Source organism: Tubulanus polymorphus, chromosome 2, assembly GCF_964204645.1.
Source record: "Tubulanus polymorphus chromosome 2, tnTubPoly1.2, whole genome shotgun sequence".
NCBI classification, from domain to species: domain Eukaryota; kingdom Metazoa; phylum Nemertea; class Palaeonemertea; order Tubulaniformes; family Tubulanidae; genus Tubulanus; species Tubulanus polymorphus.
Genome location: NC_134026.1, coordinates 2,181,235 through 2,198,474, shown reverse-complemented (window position 1 = coordinate 2,198,474; position 17,240 = coordinate 2,181,235). Strand labels below are relative to the sequence as shown.

Sequence of the window (17,240 nt, the reverse complement as noted above, 5' to 3'; positions counted from 1 at the left end):
CTACTAGTAGCCAGTAGGTTCGAACCAGGCACCTGAAATGTTCTATCAGGCTATCATAGCTAAGCCTTTCTTGCTATTTGTAGCGGAGCAGTTCGTCATTCCACACATTACTAACAGCAAAATATTGTGTATTTTTTATTTCCAGGATGGAGATTCCAATTCTACCTAAAAATACAGCTGTTCTAAGTAATGGAATATTGGACTCCAATAATAGTAATATCAATGTGGAAAAGAAAGGTTTGTAATTAGGATTATTGCAGATGGGCCTCGATGTGGGTCAGTGAGGGCTCTCGCTACTGGGGTGGATCTAGGTTCCTTTGGCAACAGGGTTCTGAGATTGTAGGCCATGCATGCACTAAGCCGCCAGTTTGGCAGGGGGTCTGGGGCCTTTCCTGAAGTTTTTAAGAAAGTCAAAGCTTTTGACATGTGATATCTTGGGTAATAATGCCGCTTGAATAAATGCCACCAAATTTTGTACATTGGAAAAATGCTACCTGTAACAATGTCATTTTTTGCAGCAGTAGTGATATCTCGGGTATACAAAAATAAGGCCACCGGAATAAATACCACAAAATTTTGCCACTGGTAAAATTGTTAATTTTTTGCACAGTAGGTTGAGGGGATTAAAAAATAATTCAGTATTTCATTTTAGCACCCCCTTCCCCATTCTGTTAAGCTTGTGACTATTGTCATTGTTCCCTGAACAAGGATAATAACATTTCGTTCTGCCACTGATAATAACAAATTAATCAGTTGATTTTAATCCACAGCTGGAAATGGCGATCGAATGAACAAGAAAAGGACATCCATTCCGCAAGTGCCGACAAGATTGCGTCATGAAGTTCCAGTATTATTTCAGGAACCGAATATTCATACAGGATTCCGTGAACCTCATCATCCGTGGTTGTGTTATATATTCAGTATCTTTCAGGTAAGCCATGAATTTTGAGCGGATTTTTATTTTGAGAAAAAAAAAAACGACTTTCTGTTCTGACTGTTTTCGAAGGTTTATTAGAATATCTACTCGAATCAACCTGTGTAAAAGTCCTCGAAAACCTCTTGAGTTTTGTGTAAATATCTTGTGTGGGAACAATGAATATATTTCAGGCAGTGGTTGTATTTACGTCTCTGATTGTGATATTCTATGAGGTTTATTCTGAGTTACTGACTTGGAATTATTAGTTTTCTCAGTTGGAAGTGATTTTTGAGGTTTTCTACCGATTTGCCTAAGTCGGAATAACCTCTGAAACTTTTTTAAACAAAATATGTCCCTAGGACGCTTCCATTATAATCAATAACTTCTGTCACGTAGATTCATCGGAATCTAACCTGACCTTAATCCTAATCTTTCACCATATTTTTCCACAGAGTGAATAAAACCATTATGAATATTTTTAACCGTATTGCTACAGTGGTATATTTATTTATCAGACTTGAACGTATTTATTTCTAGGTACACAATGAATGTATGAATGTTTGGACTCACGTCATCGCCGCGATTTTGGTTCTAGTCAAATTGATCAATATGAGCGACGAAATCGACTTCATCAACGATCGCTACAGTTGGGACTTTCTAGCCGGTATTTTCGCCACCTTACTATTGTTTCTATGCAGCAGCGGAGCTCATTGTTTGCAGTCGAAGTCGGAAACGGTTCATTATTTCTGCTTCATGGTCGACTACGCCGGTATCGGCATGTACGGGTTTTGCTGCGCGCAACTTCATTTCACGTACAGCGCCGACGAATCGCTGTATCGTTTATTTCAAACGATCTTTATCCCGATCGGAATAGGTTTAGGATTTCTAACGTGCTACTTGAGTATCCGCGCTAAAATCAAGTATAAACGCCCGTATCCGTACGCTCGTAAACTACATCATATTCTACCTGTTTTTGCTATGTATATTTGGCTTATTTTGCCTGTTGTACACATGTTATTCCATTGTATTCGTTACGAGACGAAATGTAACGAAAGTTTGCCCTCTCACATTCGACAAATCGTTTGTTTCTTCGTCAGCGGTGCATTTTACGCCGGCGACATCCCGCAGAAGATTTTACCTATAGGCTGGTGTGATTTTATCGGCCACAGCCATCAATTATTTCATTTTTTCATTTCGATGTCTTCGTTTTATAAATTGGAAGCGGTCCGCATTGATTTTCGTTCGAACGGCGGCGTCATCCGCGCGCGTCCGGAACCGACGTTCTTCAGCGCTTTCGGTCCGTTGCTGTTTCTGATCGCGTGCGAAATCTTGTGTATTCTGAGCCATCGGGAACAAGTGCATGAAAAAATTGCCCGCGTTTATCGGGTACAAGAAAAGGAGATGAAGAAAGATGAATAAATGAGCACCGTTTCGAACATTTAGCTATAAATGAGTAGTTCAGTGTATTTGTATAGGAGTATTACAGGTATAGATGTTCTGTACTCTGTTCGCACGCTGTTTGCATTCGCTTTGCAATTACTTGCCATTCTTTTTACATTTATGTATTTAATATCAGGGATCTGTTAATTGCAAAGTTTAAGTTAGAATTTGACTTCTTGTACATGTGAAATCATGAAAAAACCAACAGCCACGAAACCAATAGTTTAACTTTACCGAGAATCTGGCACCAGGGACCGGTTCCATGGTCAGAGCTTAGACTTAAGACCGTTCTAAGACCAACTTAGGTCTATAGCCAATCTAACTTAAGACCAGTCTTAAGATTTAAGACCACTTTTGGTATTAAGTTTTGACTATGGAACCAGCCCCAGATATTATAGAACTCTAAAATTTGCATTTAATGTATGATTTGAGAATAACGTGAATTCTATTCAGCTGTTGAACTTTCCTCAAATCTGCCCACTTTTTGATTATGGTCTCTACTGTTCCGGTGATTGAGTTATACGATTAGTAATTATGCTACCATAGATAATAATGGATTTGCTGCAATAACAACATGCCTTTCCTTACATTACTTCCACGTTTCCAAGACTTAGAAAATGTATTCAATAAATCAAATTCACTCTGAATAATACTCAAAATTTCAATTGGCTAATCAATTTTTGCTTTTCCCTAAATGCTTGATAAAGCAGCACCTAGATGTATAAAAAACTATCTCGCTTTCAAACTGCTTCTGTATTTGAATGAAAAGAGTATCTCTTAACTATCGTATCATGATTGCTAAAGAAAAAAAATGATCGTAACTGACACTACTGAGCTCATTCATACTAATCGTCACTTGTTCTCAGGTATCGTGGTCATTCCTCTGCTGGGTAAGACTCGAGGCCCATTTACATTGTTTTTTGATAAGGTACATATTTTCGTTTCTTCGAGAATCAAATGATATGTTAATATATTTTTTTTCTGTTGTCTGTTGTTATAATGGCATTTTTAAACTTACGTAACACTGTCAATGATCTCTATTCAGATACTTGCTAGGCTCTAAATCTTTTTCTGCCCGAAAATGATAACTAGTTGCCTGAGTTGTTTGAGTTGTTTGAGTCTTGTCCTTGGAGCTTCTCTTCCACAGTTATGGGTAAAGATTTGACTTGACTTTTGTAGAGTCAAATGAACGATAAAGCCTCAACAAAATTCATTTGAAAAATTTGTTTTCATACTGGATAAAAACGAACTATCGGTTATAACAAACATATTTTCTGGTCCCATGAAGTTTGTTGTAACGAAGTTCTACTGTAATTGGAAATCAACTAATTGATAGGAGTCGAATTAAATTAAATTTGTAACTGTGGAACTGGATTTTGGTTGCGTAGATATTGCTTATTTTCACGAAACGAGAAAATACACAATATCCGTGTAAGATGAATAACGAGAGAAATCCCACCTTAAATTCAGCCAAACATGAACAGTTCTGAGATAAAAAAGATATTTTTTGGCTAAATACTATTAGCCATCATCAGGCGAACTTCTCTGATTTATGTATTCATGTAATTACGAATTAGAATAAGCTAATTTAATTCTAACAAATATTTCTGAATTACATATCCCCACAAAACATTCGATAATTCGTAACTGGCTGACTATTTGCTGGTGTGTTTGTGAATCTCATAGGATCAATAATTCTAATGAAAAAAATAGATTCAATGCAAACATATTTAAAACATAATTTATATAGGAATAACAATTGTACAGATGTGACAGATTTCCACCGCGATCAACATTGTAGGTCATTCAGTCGATATTTTCAGTAGTTTTTCTCAATGTATGTTACATCGCTTTCTAGCTTCTTTACTATACAGTGCATTTCTACTTTTTTTAAGGATGTGCAATCTGTCGTTGTGACGACTGAGTTTGAGGGCCTATATTGTTGTTTCGAAATATCTTTTTGAACAAAATCAAAATACATGTAGTCAGTATGTACGTATTGGAATGTATGCATGAAATTTCCCGTAACTGAATCTGTGGTTGCAGCGAAGGAACGATGGCAATTACAGATCTTGGAACGGATCTGGTCATAATTTACAAAGCATTTTGAAAGAATGTATTAAAATTAGTCACTCATTTTCTTTATAAATGGCCTGTATTTCTTTTTAATTTTCTACTCAATTCAATTTTTAACCCACTGTACTGCGTTCAGTACTCGGTGATATTGTTTTGTTGATATTTTTTCACGTATGTAAAGTACGTTTCACTTGTTGAATATTCCTTTTTCAATAATTAACGATAATTTAACAATGATGATAATTTACATGTTTTGCTTTATCTTTAGCATTATATATAATCGGAAATAAATGAAACTGAAAATTAAGATTGCTCAGTGTTCTGGTTTCAATCAGTTTCAGGTTGGTTGGCTTTTGAGAAATGAGGATTATATTTCATCGGTCTGACGCTAATGAGGTTGATTAATGGAAAAGTAAGTTCTACATCAATCATGGATCTCCACCAAAATGATTACTGGTACATGTACATGTAAAAGCTATTTTTCAATTGGGGAGAGGTTGGTGGGAGGAAATATGTACTCCGGTCATAAATAAATAAGGTGAGAGAAGCTTAGTGTGTGAAACTGACAAATAATTTATTGACACAGAAATGAAGTAATGAATAAGTATTAAAATGTACAGAAATGAGTGCTACCACGGTGGGGTCATTGGCTGTGGATTCTGAAGGTATGACATCACAACAGCCGATATCGATAACCTGAAATAAACGAATGCATCATAAGTGACATCTTTAACACATACTGAGTTACAAATGTAATTTCACCCTTTCAGTGCTGACTAATCAATACCCTACAGTGCTGGAGATAATTTAAAAAAAACCACCCTAGTGTGTTGAATAACGGGAATACCACTATAGTGCGTCTACAAAGCGGTGCAGTGTATCGTTAGGTACTAATATTTCACTATGTCTGACAGATGCTACCATCTTTCAATGGAGATAAAAAATAAATACTAATTACACCAATACACCGTACTGCGGTGTACTAGCAAAATCCATAACCGATTCATACACCTCACTGCGGTGTAGATGCACTGAAAGAGTTAATGGCATGCCCATTATACAATGCATCGAGGTGGAATTCTTTTAAATTTTCAAATTATCTCCAGCACTTGGAGGGTTAAAACCTCAGACTCTGTTATCTTGGGTGCGGTATACACGATGCTTAGAGTCGTGTTCGTAAAAAAATATGAACTTACATGAAACTACTGAGCATTTGTTTAGTGTCCTCCGACGAACGAGAACTAGCAAAACTAATGAATGAACAATAAACTGCTGCCCAGGCGCACCATTTCATCTGCAAGTATGTAAAATTAGAATATCAAAATTTCTCAACTTATTGAAATTTGCAGTTAAAAATTTGAGGAACTTGTAAAAAGGGGTATATTTATAACCGTACCTTCAACATGAGCCCGCACATACTGAAAACCATCCCTAGAAGATTCATGTAATCGGGTGTAGGATCTTCTAAAGGTCCATTAGCTGGTGGCGGTTTATACCTATAATTATATCAAAAGTAAAGCATTATCGAAATAAGAAATGAGCATTATTAAATAATGATAGGCCTAATTGACATTTCCATAAGCAGACTCTGACCCTTGGGAGACGTGATACCAGAGCAAGAGCCAGAGCTGCTGAAGCTTGGCACTCAAGACTAGAAACACAAGTAAGTAATCTTACAGGCCAGGTATTACTGCTAGCCAGTAACCTGTTTGTAGTCTAGTTTCATGATTGAATATGCTGGTATAACGCAAGCCCATCCGTCTGATTGGCGGTTATATATAAACGCCCTTTTCGGCTTTTGCATTTCCTGGGTGCAGGTGACCTAGGAACCATACTGTAATGATGGTTCCTGAGTCACCTGTTAAATGTATGAGGTTCGATTCCACGACTACGAACACAATTATGCCACACCGGCATAACACAATAAACCGCTTTTTAATTTGAATTTGTGTTGAATTTTGTTTTGGACAGAAAAACAGTAAAACCGGGTTAAATATTTACCTATGAACTTTGTTTGGGCGTTTTACATCAGAAGTATTATTCGGCGATGACATTTTCGCTAAGGTTTAGGGAAAACTACGACTCTTTGAAAGGTTTTTTGAAAGAATATTTGCGGAAATCGATTTACTTCCGCGTTGGCCAACACCTTGCTAAGTATCAACAGAAACCGATACATCATCAAACCTGACGGGCGGGATGCCGGTACCTGGGTCCGGTTTTACAAAAAAAGATAATATCGATCTAAGATTTAAACTTTTTTCTGGGAAACCTGGTGCAGTGTGCTGATATTCAGGGATTGCCGAAATGAATAAGATTCATTCTAACTATCCCCCTGAAAAATCAGGCTCAGGTTCGTTCGGGTTAGAATGGACTCAGGTTAGTATGGTTCAATAGACACAGTCTGGTCGAGATAATCAACTCTCTACTATCCGGATTTACACATTCTGCCACTAATTATTTAATAGGGATACGTGGTTGAAACGAATTTGTCAGAAGAGTATTCCAGAATCGATCTCCAACTAGAATTGAAATTTGCTTAAGCCTACGGATAAACAAGGAAAATCATGATTGAAACGAATATACGCAGTTTATCGAAGGAATATATAGAATCTTTATTTACAGTACATAACGTTAAAATACATTAACTTAATTATCATCAGCAACGTTTTTAAAATATATTTCCGGTGAATATATTTCACATGACTGCGATCAGTAGCTGAAAATGGCAAGTTTACCATAACTTGGCTACTATTTTCAGCAACAGACTACAGCACATTTCAGCCACTCAAACTATCATTGCACTTGTACATGTAAGTATGATAAGCTATACAAATATTTATCTAGAGCGAAGCAACAAATATTCAATATGTAGATATGATTTATAATCAAATAGTCATTTCTCATTTACAATGTCATAAAAAAAATTACTTATTCTTTTCCGGATTGCGCAAAATAACAAATTGTCTCACAAATTGACTCAACACATGGAAAACTATAATAAATCCAGACTTTTCTAAATCTTCAAACGAGTGGAATCTAGGAATAGATTAGTGCTGTTCCTCCGCGCCGCTGCCGCGTATCAATCCGTTGATTATAGAAATGTACCGATAATCGAATGAGAAACCGCATTGTTTACGTAACACAATCCGTCGTTTAATTGATTTCCGTTTTGATCGAGGATGGGCTGATATCACCGGTTCGGTTCATTTAAAATACAAATCTCCACCTACAACAATCTGTTAAGGACAAATTCGAAGAAATTATCTCGATTATCATTATCTATTTACCGGTGTTATTACAGTCTGTTATATTTATCCAATATTTCAACATGGCATAATGAATTTAGCTCAGTAAGAAATCAGAGTCCGATCTAAGCACTTGTCCGATTGCCCGGGACAAGTATATTTTCATCAGGGCAAGTAGGTTATCATTATCACTTGTCCCCCGGGTTTAGTGCAATTTTATGTCCCAAAGCTTTTTCCTACTCTATACAACGGATGTGAATGCCACCAATCGGACTGCCTGTGTGGGGCAAGTAGCTTTTGGAGGGGGCAAGCAAAATTTCAGATATGCTTGCCCCCCCTGGCAAGTGGCCTTCATTCCTTAGATCGGACCCTGGAAATGGTATGATATTTTCATCAATTCAAGTTAACATTAGTTTTTTACACAAAAATGTTGCACTGGTATCAAATAAAAGGACGATGCTATAACGGACGATGGTTATTAATATCGATAACTAAAATATGAGTAGGAAAAGGATACAACTCTCAACCCCCGTTCAACTGGGTCAATCACCATCAAACCTCTTGGCACATATACAGTATTATTTTGTTCTTGCGTGAATCGTGATATTTTCTTCAAACACTGCAAAAATAAAATCGCTGACATTAGTTCAGTGAATTTCGACAGTTTTGTATTTTTCTCAAATAAATCTTTTTTTCCACCTTTTCATAATATGTATCCATACAAAGATAAGACAAATAAGCCGTCATACAAGCCAAACAACTTTCACAATACGTTCGACTGCTTAATTTCTCAGCATCTTCAAACATTGCATTTAACTGACTCATCGTATATTCAAAAGCTGCTCTTTCAATCTGCAATTAATAGAAACACTGTATTCAATTTAGGTCGCGAAACAGTAAGTGGTAAAACCCGTTATACTTGATCGCTGAAGTCAAATCCGATCAATCCAAAAAACCATTCAAGTCAATATAGAAATATATATTTCTAGGTTAAAAGCATATCGTTATCGAACTTCAATTCACTTCATCTATCAAGTTTTGCTCGAAGGGTTTTTGTTCACAGAAAGTAATCATCCTACGAAGGTGATATAAGCGAACTAGAGGTATCTTAATTTGGAGTAAGAATTATCAGTTACCTTTCCTTCCAGTTCAGGGGGTAATTTGTTTTGAAACCTCACTTGCGTACCCTCAGAGAAATCTCTCTGAATGAATACTTTAGTACAGTTGTGTAAACGACTCAAATCATCCATTCTGATATTCTACAAAACAAACAGAAAATCTAATAACGCATGAGTTTAAGCATTGTAGTGAATTCTACTGTTATGACTCAACCAAAATAAGCCTAGTAGAGGCTGAATCAAAGCTTAGGTGTTACCCAATTTTCATTCAGTAGGCTACGCCGGCCCGCGCAAGACAAATACTATCCTATCGCAAGAGAAAGGGCTCAATTGAATTGCAATGATTACAATTACATGTTCTGTTTTGTTAACAATGAACCCAATTTTCTGTATAAGAACCTCTAAATACTAAATAATTTTAGATACCCAATTCAATTCAATTCCAATCAATCAATTCGAAGAAATGTGAAATGTCTCAGAGAAAGAAGAGACCTGGGCTGGATCAGAGAGAACTGATCTTTGGCAGAACGTCACTTTACAATTAAGAGCTTTGTTTTTAGACTTTTAATTCACGAATACGGAGAATATACAAGTCGTTCATTTTACCCGATTATTTGACATTTTGCAGGGATAAAATCTGTCAAAAAAACTCAGCGAAAATGTTGATAAGTACTTACAACATCCGGGTTACTGCGGGTGTGATAAATACGAGGATATCAGAGTGGACTATCATTTGGAAGTGTAACTTGCCCCCTGAGACAAATTAGATGATAAAAGTTAATATACGATTCTTTTATATATTCTTTTAGATAAGGGAGAGTTGAAAAACTGGAGGAAAATAACTGCAAAGAGGAAATGTCACTGAGCAGCAGACATAGGGAAGCGAATAGCTAGATCCAGGTTTTATGGATGCCCTTACGAGTGACTCCACCCTTTTGAAATCTCTGAGCAAAAGTTTATTTATAACCGATGAAAATATTTAGAAATTAATTATCACATGAATCTATCAATCAATGATTCATTTATAAACCAATCACTGTTAGCAGGAAGATTTTCGAAAATTTAGTTTGTTTGATTATGGTCCGCGTAATTATCTCAAGGTCAACAAGAAGGGAAACTGTGGAGCTCGTCCTTCCCTCACCCTGAAGAAACTCAACTTTTGTCAAAAATGGCAGCCGCCGCTCGTGTTTTCGGACGTTTAGCAGGTATGTATGTCGTAATTTATCAGTCGATAATGTGTTAATTAAATGAGATGAAATATTTCTATCTGTATATAGGTATTTAGAGGTCTTCATAGGTATTTAGAACGTCTACAGAAAGTATTCGGGATGCTGTCACTTTTTATTGGTCGTACTAATTATCAAAATAAACAGTTTTTTGTTAGTAGTGCGGGGCCGGCGCCGGAGTGTTTTTTTTCGGTTTATCTATGTTTCGAGTGACTGATAGATTAATAGTATTGTGCAGCATCCTCTGTGCGGGTATTGGAGTAGACAAGGAATCCACAGACTGCAAGGTTATGCTGCCAATTGTCTATTGACATTGTTAATGTACTATAGTTAGGCTGGATTATGTTCAGATTGGGGACTTGACTATAAGGGAACCCTAAATGGAAGTTGTTCTGAATTCTGCAAGAAAGATTCATGATGAGACATAAAACGATAACATTTAACGATAAAACCATGTTCATTGTACAAAGTTTCATTTTTTCTTTCAGTTCAAAGGTTTATCGGTGTTCGCCACTGTTGTTACACTGCTACACGGGGTAACCTTAAAATTGACTTAAATACTAAGGTTATCTGCCAGGGTTTTACTGGCAAACAGGTATTATGATATAGATTATGATAATCGCTGAGTTAGTCATTATATGAATCTTGTTTTAATTAAGAGTTGGATTTCTTGTTTTGCTAGGGAACCTTCCATTGTCAACAAGCCATCGAATATGGAACTAACATAGTAGGTGGCGTGTCGCCGGGAAAAGGAGGAAAAACTCACTTGAATTTACCTGTATTTAATACCGTCAAAGAAGCTAAAGATGCAACTGGAGCCACTGCCACTGTGATATATGTGCCGCCAGTTTTCGCCGGTAAAGCCATCACTGAAGCCCTCGATGCAGAAATGCCTTTAATTGTGTGTATTACGGAAGGTATTCCTCAACAAGATATGGTTAAAGTTAAACACCAATTAAAACGACAGGATAAAAGTCGATTGATCGGACCTAACTGTCCCGGAATCATTATGGTATGAGTTTTCATTTTACAATACATGTACAATGTTCTAAATTCATGTTTTAACAATTGTTCCATTACAATCATTTCATTATTTTTCAGCCCGGTGAATGTAAAATAGGAATTATGCCTGGTCACATTCATAGAAAAGGACGAATTGGTGAGTACTCAACCTACATCCTGCAAGCTACCCGATAGCTGTCTGTCCTACACAATTGGCACAATTAGATGCTGTGCTCGCATTGCCGAGTCTATCGAGTGACCATTTTAATTTCCACACTTCACCCCATCAATAAATTCCAGAAGTTTTGAAACAAATACTTGAAGTGATCAGTGATTGTCCTCAAATTTTAAATTTGGGGGTCCTTTAGGAAGCCTGGCCTGCCTTTAGCACTGGATGATTACCGCTGTAGTTTTTCATATGAACTGTTTATTCCTTTTGGTACATTTATTTAATTATATATTTATCGATGACTAGGTATTGTATCCCGATCTGGAACTCTCACCTATGAAGCCGTACATCAGACTACCGCAGCCGGACTTGGACAAACTTTATGCGTTGGTATCGGTGGTGATCCTTTCAACGGAACCAATTTCATCGATTGCCTCGAAGTATTCTTAAACGATCCGAAAACTGAAGGTTTGTCGGTTGATTGATACTCTCCGGGTTTTATTAAACCAGTCTCGGCAGTGAGGTAGATCGGTTTCTAAATTCTGCTTTTTTGAATCAATTTGTAATAGGTATTGTATTGATTGGTGAAATCGGAGGTGGAGCTGAAGAAAGAGCTGCTGAATATCTGATTGAACACAACTCAGTAAGTTATCGCTACAAACTCACTGATTTAAATTTTCAGATTTGAAGCTGTTGCGAAGATTATTAATTGTGAATGGATTTTCTCTAAAACTTGTGTACTGGCAATATCTGACAAAATAAAAATGTTCTCTAACCAATCAACTGTGAACTTCAGTTTCACAGTTGTGTGCTAAGATTTGTTTCAAGCTAATTGAACGAATTTAATACCGCGTCAAATACTGATAACTGGGGCCTATTATTCGATGTATCCCATAGTAAAGGTGATGATAATCTCTCCTTGATAATTTCAGGGTCCAGATGCGAAACCGGTGGTAGCTTTCATCGCAGGTCTAACAGCCCCTCCTGGTCGACGAATGGGTCACGCCGGTGCGATTATTTCCGGCGGTAAGGGCGGTGCTGAAGAGAAAATTGAAGCATTACGCAAAGCTAATGTTGAAGTAACCATGTCACCTGCTCAAATGGGAACCACAATGAGAAACGTAAGTCTTTTCGATGTTTTTATTTTTGCAAATGTTTTTCACTGACTTTGTAGAATGTGTATTTGGAAAATTACGATTTTCTTTCTTATTTTTCAGTTTATGGAGAAATTGGGAAAATTATAGAAAACCTTCATTTAGTCCTATGAAAAAACTCCATCTGAAAAGTAAAGATACAATAGAATCAATGACTATGTTTCAGTTAAAATTCGTCACTACGTATTTGTTAAGAAAAGGTCCTGAGTTTTTTCATTGCAGTATTTGCCCATTGCATGCCCGTTTGTAGTTGGATCAGAGTATCCAGTAGGCATGAACTGTGCTTGTCTAAGCTCTCAGCCTATAGACTTACATTCCTTTATCGGTAACATAATTGTGTTTGAAAATAATTTCGACTATGTACTATAATGTATAGTTCTAAAAATGTTTCTCATACTGTAACAAAATATAACAGCAAATCAAAATTTATAATAATTTATTCAATTAAAAGTGAATTTCAAGAGAAGTTGTAGTGATCCTGAAGTTTCTGTGATGAGATACTCATTCGATTCAGGGAGGTGCGAGAAACTAACCGTCAATAATGGAAAGAAATTTCTATCCCTAACTAAAGAAGTCCTTGATCCCATTGATTTCTACATGTTTTTGTATTCTGGTCAGATGATTTTTTGTAGCATTTCAAATTTCGATAAAAAGTACACAACAATGCTTTAAGTTTTCGGTAGTTAGAATTATGCATCGTTCAACCATGCAGTGCTTGCATTCATAGTTATTGTTGGGACGCTATAGTTATATATATACACTAGTCTGTATTATATAATCGATTGTTCTTTTAATAAAATCCCTCTATTATGATATTTAAGTAAACTATTCGATCTCTCTGTTTATGTGCTAGGTCTCTTCATTGTGTCCGACCGTTAGACGGATTAATGATTAGAATACAGGAAAGTTTCATTTTAAATATTGTTTTATTTTCTAAATCTGTACAGTAAGAAAGATGCAAAAGGATATTAAAAAAGTAGCAGGAGATTGCCTATCAGATCACGCACGCTTAATGCTTAATTCAACACGACAGAAAACCTCGTTTTAAAATGTCGATCTTCTGGTAGAAACGGGTACCAAAATATGAAATTCGTCTCCCAAACATTGTTTAGAATATTGAACGCTACAGCTAAAGGTTTACTCATCGGGAATAGAGGAGCTGGGTAAGGCGTAGGAGCCATTTCTTTTGTTACGATAGAAACTATGTTTGTATCGTTAGCAGTAATGATCATTCCGTGATTATTTGAGTCGATAAATTGAACAGTTTGATCGATACCGTGTTGGTATTGACTACCATTTAAAACTATATTACTCGGATCGATCATGTGTCCTAACTTTTCAAGCAACCAATGATGTCCGGGCAGTTGAACCGGATAGAAATTAAAGAACAACGCTTCTGGAAGTCGTGTTGGATTCTTATCGAAGTATTGCAGTTCAATATCGATAGTTTTCTCGAAATGGTGCGGAATTTGATATTTAAGCCAAATATTTTGCGGTGCGCCATATTTTTTCGAGGCAGTCACATTGGTGAACTGTAGAAGAATGTAGATTCCGTTCGAACAAATATCGGAATTATTTCCGTTAGTATAAACATCTACGACATCGGGAAACCATGATTTACTTTCGGGTCTAGCCCGCGATACATTCAATTTATAGTAACCCGGACCGCCTTCCTGATAGTCGTAATATTTTGTCAAATTTCTCGTATCTTCTTCTGAATATGTATTATAAATCAGCTGGCCCAAGGGAGTTGATTCCGATGCCCAATGGATGTTTTTATTGGCATCAAAAAGTTCAACGAGAGATCCGTGTTTATTTATTTTCAGTACTAAGCCATTTGAGCATCTAATGCCGTCGTTTATGAGATCGGGATTTTTCACGAAGCCGTCTAGATTTGGAATTTTAGGACGAAGTTCTCGTATTTGATTGTTGATATCGTTGACAAGCGGATGATCCATTAATGCTTCGACTGCCAGATCATTGAATCGTCGATGCGATATCCAGGATTTCGTACAGTTCTGAAAACTGGATTGAGTGAATTGTCGAGGATAGAATTCGGCGTTTGACCAGTGAATTTTGTCCAGAGCTGAAGCGATGCCATAAGTGTGTTCTGGTAATTTAGTCAGGTATCTCGTCATATTGCGTATTCGTGAGTCGCTCAAGGAGCATTTTTTTATCTCGAAGCATTTCTTCTGCGCTCGTTTGATAGCTCTGAACACGGATATTTTCAAAGGATCTGATATCGATCCTTGGATCCAAGTATCACCGATTTCAGACGTCACGACTGGTAATTCTGATTTTACTTTGTGTAAAAACGCCGTAAAGTCTTCTAAAGTAGATGCTCTGATGTTGGCAGACGGAAACTGTCCCTTTAATATTCGATAATAGCGTTTAATCTCTTGAATATTATCCGGTGGGCCGTAATTGTCAGCTCTGAAAGCGAAACACAAAGCGTGATCGAGATTCTGAACGATTTGACAGTCTTTACGACTGAGTCCTCCCGGATGTTTCGGATCTTTTCCCGGCGAGCCCGGGTAACCGCCTTTATGCCAGTATGTTATAACTTCAGAATTACCATATCTCCATCGATTTGGACTGGGTACCGCGGGAGGAGAACTTGCCCAGTTTACACCCACTGATACCGCAGAAATATTGTGCGCTGCTAAAAATGGAATAACAGCCTGCGTCATACCTAAAATTAAATTCAAATACATAGATAAGATACTGTTTAACTAGATTAAATTGTCATTTTTGATAAGTGTCTCAGTCTCTGAAGTCGTGTTTTTGAGTCTCGATTTGTTTTTCCAATTCAATTTACAGTGGAACCTCATTACAACGAATTTCAGTGGACCAGAAAATCTGGTGGTTATAACAACTAATAGTTAAGTTATATATCCAGTAAGAAATTTTTGAAATTCTTCGATTATGGACAAAATCCTAGGTTTGTTATAACTGATAATCATTATATACAATTTGTTATAATGCAGTTCCACTGTACAAAGTGCTAGTTGTCTTGGATAAGTCACCAACAGTCGTCCCAACCTCAACGACTTAAGCCATTTTCACTGAACTTAATTTGAAAGATGAAATGAATATTTGAAATTACCCGGTATATCTCTTTGACTGAGTGTACGGAAATTGCGTTTAATTCCAAACCGTTCATCCAGTTCCTCGCTGATTGCCAAACCATTGTTAAATAAATATGCATCGGAATTCTCAGCTTCCTGGTTCAATGGTCCTGCGTGCCAAGTTATCACACCTCTTTTAACTGCATCAGTGAATGATGATATTTCTTCCTTATTTGGGCACTGATAATAGAAATTCATTAAGAAAATACACAAATAGAAAATTAACAATATAGGTAACTTATCAAACTTGGATGACTACATCATTTCAGCTGTTGACTAACAGCCAGATAACAGCCGAAATGTTGTGGTCTTAAAAATCTAATAAACCTATAAAAATTATCTATATTAATTTTCAGGCCAGTTCCTCGGAGTAGAGCATTTCTATATCTAACATTGTAATCTTATTGCTAAGAAAATTTGAATGATTTTTAGTGAATTCACAATATACCTGTAGCTGAACTCCACTCAGGATTAAATAACGCGGACAATTCAGATACATAGTAACTAACCACGGATGTGTCGTGTAAATGAACGTTTCAGACGAATTCGTGCGTCTCAATTCTTGACCAAGTTTAATCGCACGAGGGAAGTACACTTTGAAATACCAGTTCAGCACATTGTTGATATAACCAGGCATGGTAACATGTATACCAGGGTAGAAATGATTGGTCGTGTAACCTACATCTAGATGATTCATATAGACCAGATGAACGTGATTTATATGTTGAAGTCTGCGAAGACTTGTCGGTTTTATACGGGCGTCAACGTTTTTCGAATTCTCCGCGAAGCAAACTTTGCACTTAGCACATTCATAAGTGAGCAATTTCATTAGATCGACGAATGATAACAGTGTTGAATCTGACACATTCAGCTCATTGACAAATAACTTTTCTTTGTTGATCGTATATCTATGACCATTTGATCCGCATTCATATTGATTCACAGAGGAATCAGAAAGCTTGCAAACGTAAAAGGATTTGTTCTCGAATTCGTCGATGAATTCCCAGGTACCAGTAGCTTCACACTCATCGAAGGACACTGCTTTAACATTGAAATATGAGAAATATACTATAAGTATCAATAAAATGTAAACAACCATGGGCGCCGCCATATTTGTTGTCATGTGATTTTGACAGATGCACATTCTACGTACCAAAACGAACGAGTAGGGTCATTCTTAAGAATCCGAGGACCTGCCCTGGGAGAATTCGTTTCTCGGGACAGGAACCTGTCCTGAGAGGCGAATGGTCTAATTTAGCAGTATAAATGTCAAACTTGCCATAATTCAGATGAAACGGCGTGGCGAACTCGGCGCGCCCCTGAGCCGGGATCCCGAGAGAATGAAAAAATAATACAGCGTTGCCCTGTGAATTCTTATTATATGTTACTGTTCTATGTTCTTGTTACACCCGATCATATCATTTTTATGTGCACAATCAGTGACCCGGGCCGGCCGCGGCGGGATCGAGTTTATTATCTCATTTGTTTGCTAATTGATTAGACTAATTGAACGTTCCCTGATTTTAATAATTCGTTCGGTCATAAGAAATACAAAATCTTTTTACTTGAAAATATTTCTTTCTCCTGAATTGGTAAATTTCTGGGAGTTTAACCCGTCACTTACTCCAACGGTGGCCCGCAAACAAAACAGCCGGCACCAAGATCAAGAAGGATTCAGTCGTTTACTATATTGTTTTTTTTCCCAGAAATTTCTAGTGATCACAGTATTTTTGACTCTAGAATGACTGATCTCTATGAGGAAGCCC

The 17,240-nt window shown here is 36.9% G+C and overlaps 5 protein-coding genes across 7 annotated transcripts; 2 read left to right on the top strand and 3 right to left on the bottom strand.

Moving 5' to 3' along the window:
- Window positions 1-787: 787 nt before the first annotated feature.
- On the top strand, window positions 788-4,711 carry LOC141898221 (membrane progestin receptor beta-like). The gene is made up of 2 exons (XM_074784046.1): window positions 788-931; window positions 1,454-4,711. Exons 1-2 carry the CDS (start codon window positions 788-790, stop codon window positions 2,333-2,335), a joined length of 1,026 nt encoding a protein of 341 aa, XP_074640147.1. The 3' UTR covers window positions 2,336-4,711.
- A 276-nt stretch (window positions 4,712-4,987) lies between these two features.
- LOC141900238 (PAT complex subunit Asterix-like) lies at window positions 4,988-6,571 on the bottom strand. The gene is made up of 4 exons (XM_074787038.1): window positions 6,434-6,571; window positions 5,829-5,928; window positions 5,629-5,726; window positions 4,988-5,128 (listed from the first exon to the last, which is right to left on the bottom strand). The coding sequence occupies exons 1-4, from the start codon at window positions 6,484-6,486 to the stop codon at window positions 5,062-5,064; spliced, it is 318 nt and encodes a 105-aa protein (XP_074643139.1). The 5' UTR covers window positions 6,487-6,571; the 3' UTR covers window positions 4,988-5,061.
- A 458-nt stretch (window positions 6,572-7,029) lies between these two features.
- On the bottom strand, window positions 7,030-9,500 carry LOC141899710 (golgin subfamily A member 7B-like). 3 transcript variants are annotated; one of them, XM_074786152.1, is made up of 5 exons: window positions 9,473-9,500; window positions 8,814-8,936; window positions 8,377-8,529; window positions 8,195-8,296; window positions 7,030-7,658 (listed from the first exon to the last, which is right to left on the bottom strand). In XM_074786152.1, exons 2-5 carry the CDS (start codon window positions 8,925-8,927, stop codon window positions 7,623-7,625), a joined length of 405 nt encoding a protein of 134 aa, XP_074642253.1. In that variant the 5' UTR covers window positions 8,928-8,936; window positions 9,473-9,500; the 3' UTR covers window positions 7,030-7,622. The 3 variants fall into 3 exon arrangements, with proteins under 3 accessions (XP_074642253.1, XP_074642252.1, XP_074642254.1); XM_074786151.1 differs by lacking the exon at window positions 9,473-9,500 and adding an exon at window positions 9,402-9,469; XM_074786153.1 differs by lacking the exon at window positions 9,473-9,500 and adding an exon at window positions 9,053-9,134.
- A 369-nt stretch (window positions 9,501-9,869) lies between these two features.
- Window positions 9,870-13,171, top strand: LOC141899347 (succinate--CoA ligase [ADP/GDP-forming] subunit alpha, mitochondrial-like). The gene is made up of 8 exons (XM_074785598.1): window positions 9,870-10,000; window positions 10,510-10,616; window positions 10,704-11,033; window positions 11,123-11,180; window positions 11,499-11,660; window positions 11,762-11,835; window positions 12,125-12,313; window positions 12,410-13,171. The coding sequence occupies exons 1-8, from the start codon at window positions 9,964-9,966 to the stop codon at window positions 12,434-12,436; spliced, it is 984 nt and encodes a 327-aa protein (XP_074641699.1). The 5' UTR covers window positions 9,870-9,963; the 3' UTR covers window positions 12,437-13,171.
- Window positions 13,172-13,275: 104 nt separating this feature from the next.
- On the bottom strand, window positions 13,276-16,575 carry LOC141899346 (uncharacterized). Its single transcript, XM_074785597.1, has 3 exons — window positions 15,923-16,575; window positions 15,453-15,654; window positions 13,276-15,038 (listed from the first exon to the last, which is right to left on the bottom strand). The coding sequence occupies exons 1-3, from the start codon at window positions 16,571-16,573 to the stop codon at window positions 13,363-13,365; spliced, it is 2,529 nt and encodes an 842-aa protein (XP_074641698.1). The 5' UTR covers window positions 16,574-16,575; the 3' UTR covers window positions 13,276-13,362.
- Between the last annotated feature and the right edge of the window lie 665 nt (window positions 16,576-17,240).

What these genes read in the sequence shown, in the direction of transcription:
- LOC141899346 (XM_074785597.1), bottom strand. Translation starts at nt 16,573, where the DNA reads ATGGTTGTTTACATTTTATTGATACTTATAGTATATTTCTCATATTTC. An exon ending in TGAGTGGAGTTCAGCTACAG is followed by an intron (nt 15,655 to 15,922) that starts GTATATTGTGAA and finishes TTCTATTATCAG; the next exon opens with TGCCCAAATAAGGAAGAAAT. An exon ending in CAGTCAAAGAGATATACCGG is followed by an intron (nt 15,039 to 15,452) that starts GTAATTTCAAAT and finishes ATTTAATTTTAG; the next exon opens with GTATGACGCAGGCTGTTATT.
- LOC141899347 (XM_074785598.1), top strand. Translation starts at nt 9,964, where the DNA reads ATGGCAGCCGCCGCTCGTGTTTTCGGACGTTTAGCAG. An exon ending in AAACGATCCGAAAACTGAAG is followed by an intron (nt 11,661 to 11,761) that starts GTTTGTCGGTTG and finishes AATTTGTAATAG; the next exon opens with GTATTGTATTGATTGGTGAA. An exon ending in TGGGAACCACAATGAGAAAC is followed by an intron (nt 12,314 to 12,409) that starts GTAAGTCTTTTC and finishes CTTATTTTTCAG; the next exon opens with TTTATGGAGAAATTGGGAAA.
- LOC141900238 (XM_074787038.1), bottom strand. Translation starts at nt 6,486, where the DNA reads ATGTCATCGCCGAATAATACTTCTGATGTAAAACGCCCAAACAAAGTT. An exon ending in CGCCCAAACAAAGTTCATAG is followed by an intron (nt 5,929 to 6,433) that starts GTAAATATTTAA and finishes ATATAATTATAG; the next exon opens with GTATAAACCGCCACCAGCTA. An exon ending in CAAATGCTCAGTAGTTTCAT is followed by an intron (nt 5,129 to 5,628) that starts GTAAGTTCATAT and finishes CGTTTATTTCAG; the next exon opens with GTTATCGATATCGGCTGTTG.
- LOC141898221 (XM_074784046.1), top strand. Translation starts at nt 788, where the DNA reads ATGAACAAGAAAAGGACATCCATTCCGCAAGTGCCGACAAGATTGCGT. An exon ending in ATATATTCAGTATCTTTCAG is followed by an intron (nt 932 to 1,453) that starts GTAAGCCATGAA and finishes ATTTATTTCTAG; the next exon opens with GTACACAATGAATGTATGAA.
- LOC141899710 (XM_074786151.1), bottom strand. An exon ending in CCCCTGAACTGGAAGGAAAG is followed by an intron (nt 8,530 to 8,813) that starts GTAACTGATAAT and finishes TATTAATTGCAG; the next exon opens with ATTGAAAGAGCAGCTTTTGA. An exon ending in TGGATACATATTATGAAAAG is followed by an intron (nt 8,297 to 8,376) that starts GTGGAAAAAAAG and finishes TTATTTTTGCAG; the next exon opens with TGTTTGAAGAAAATATCACG.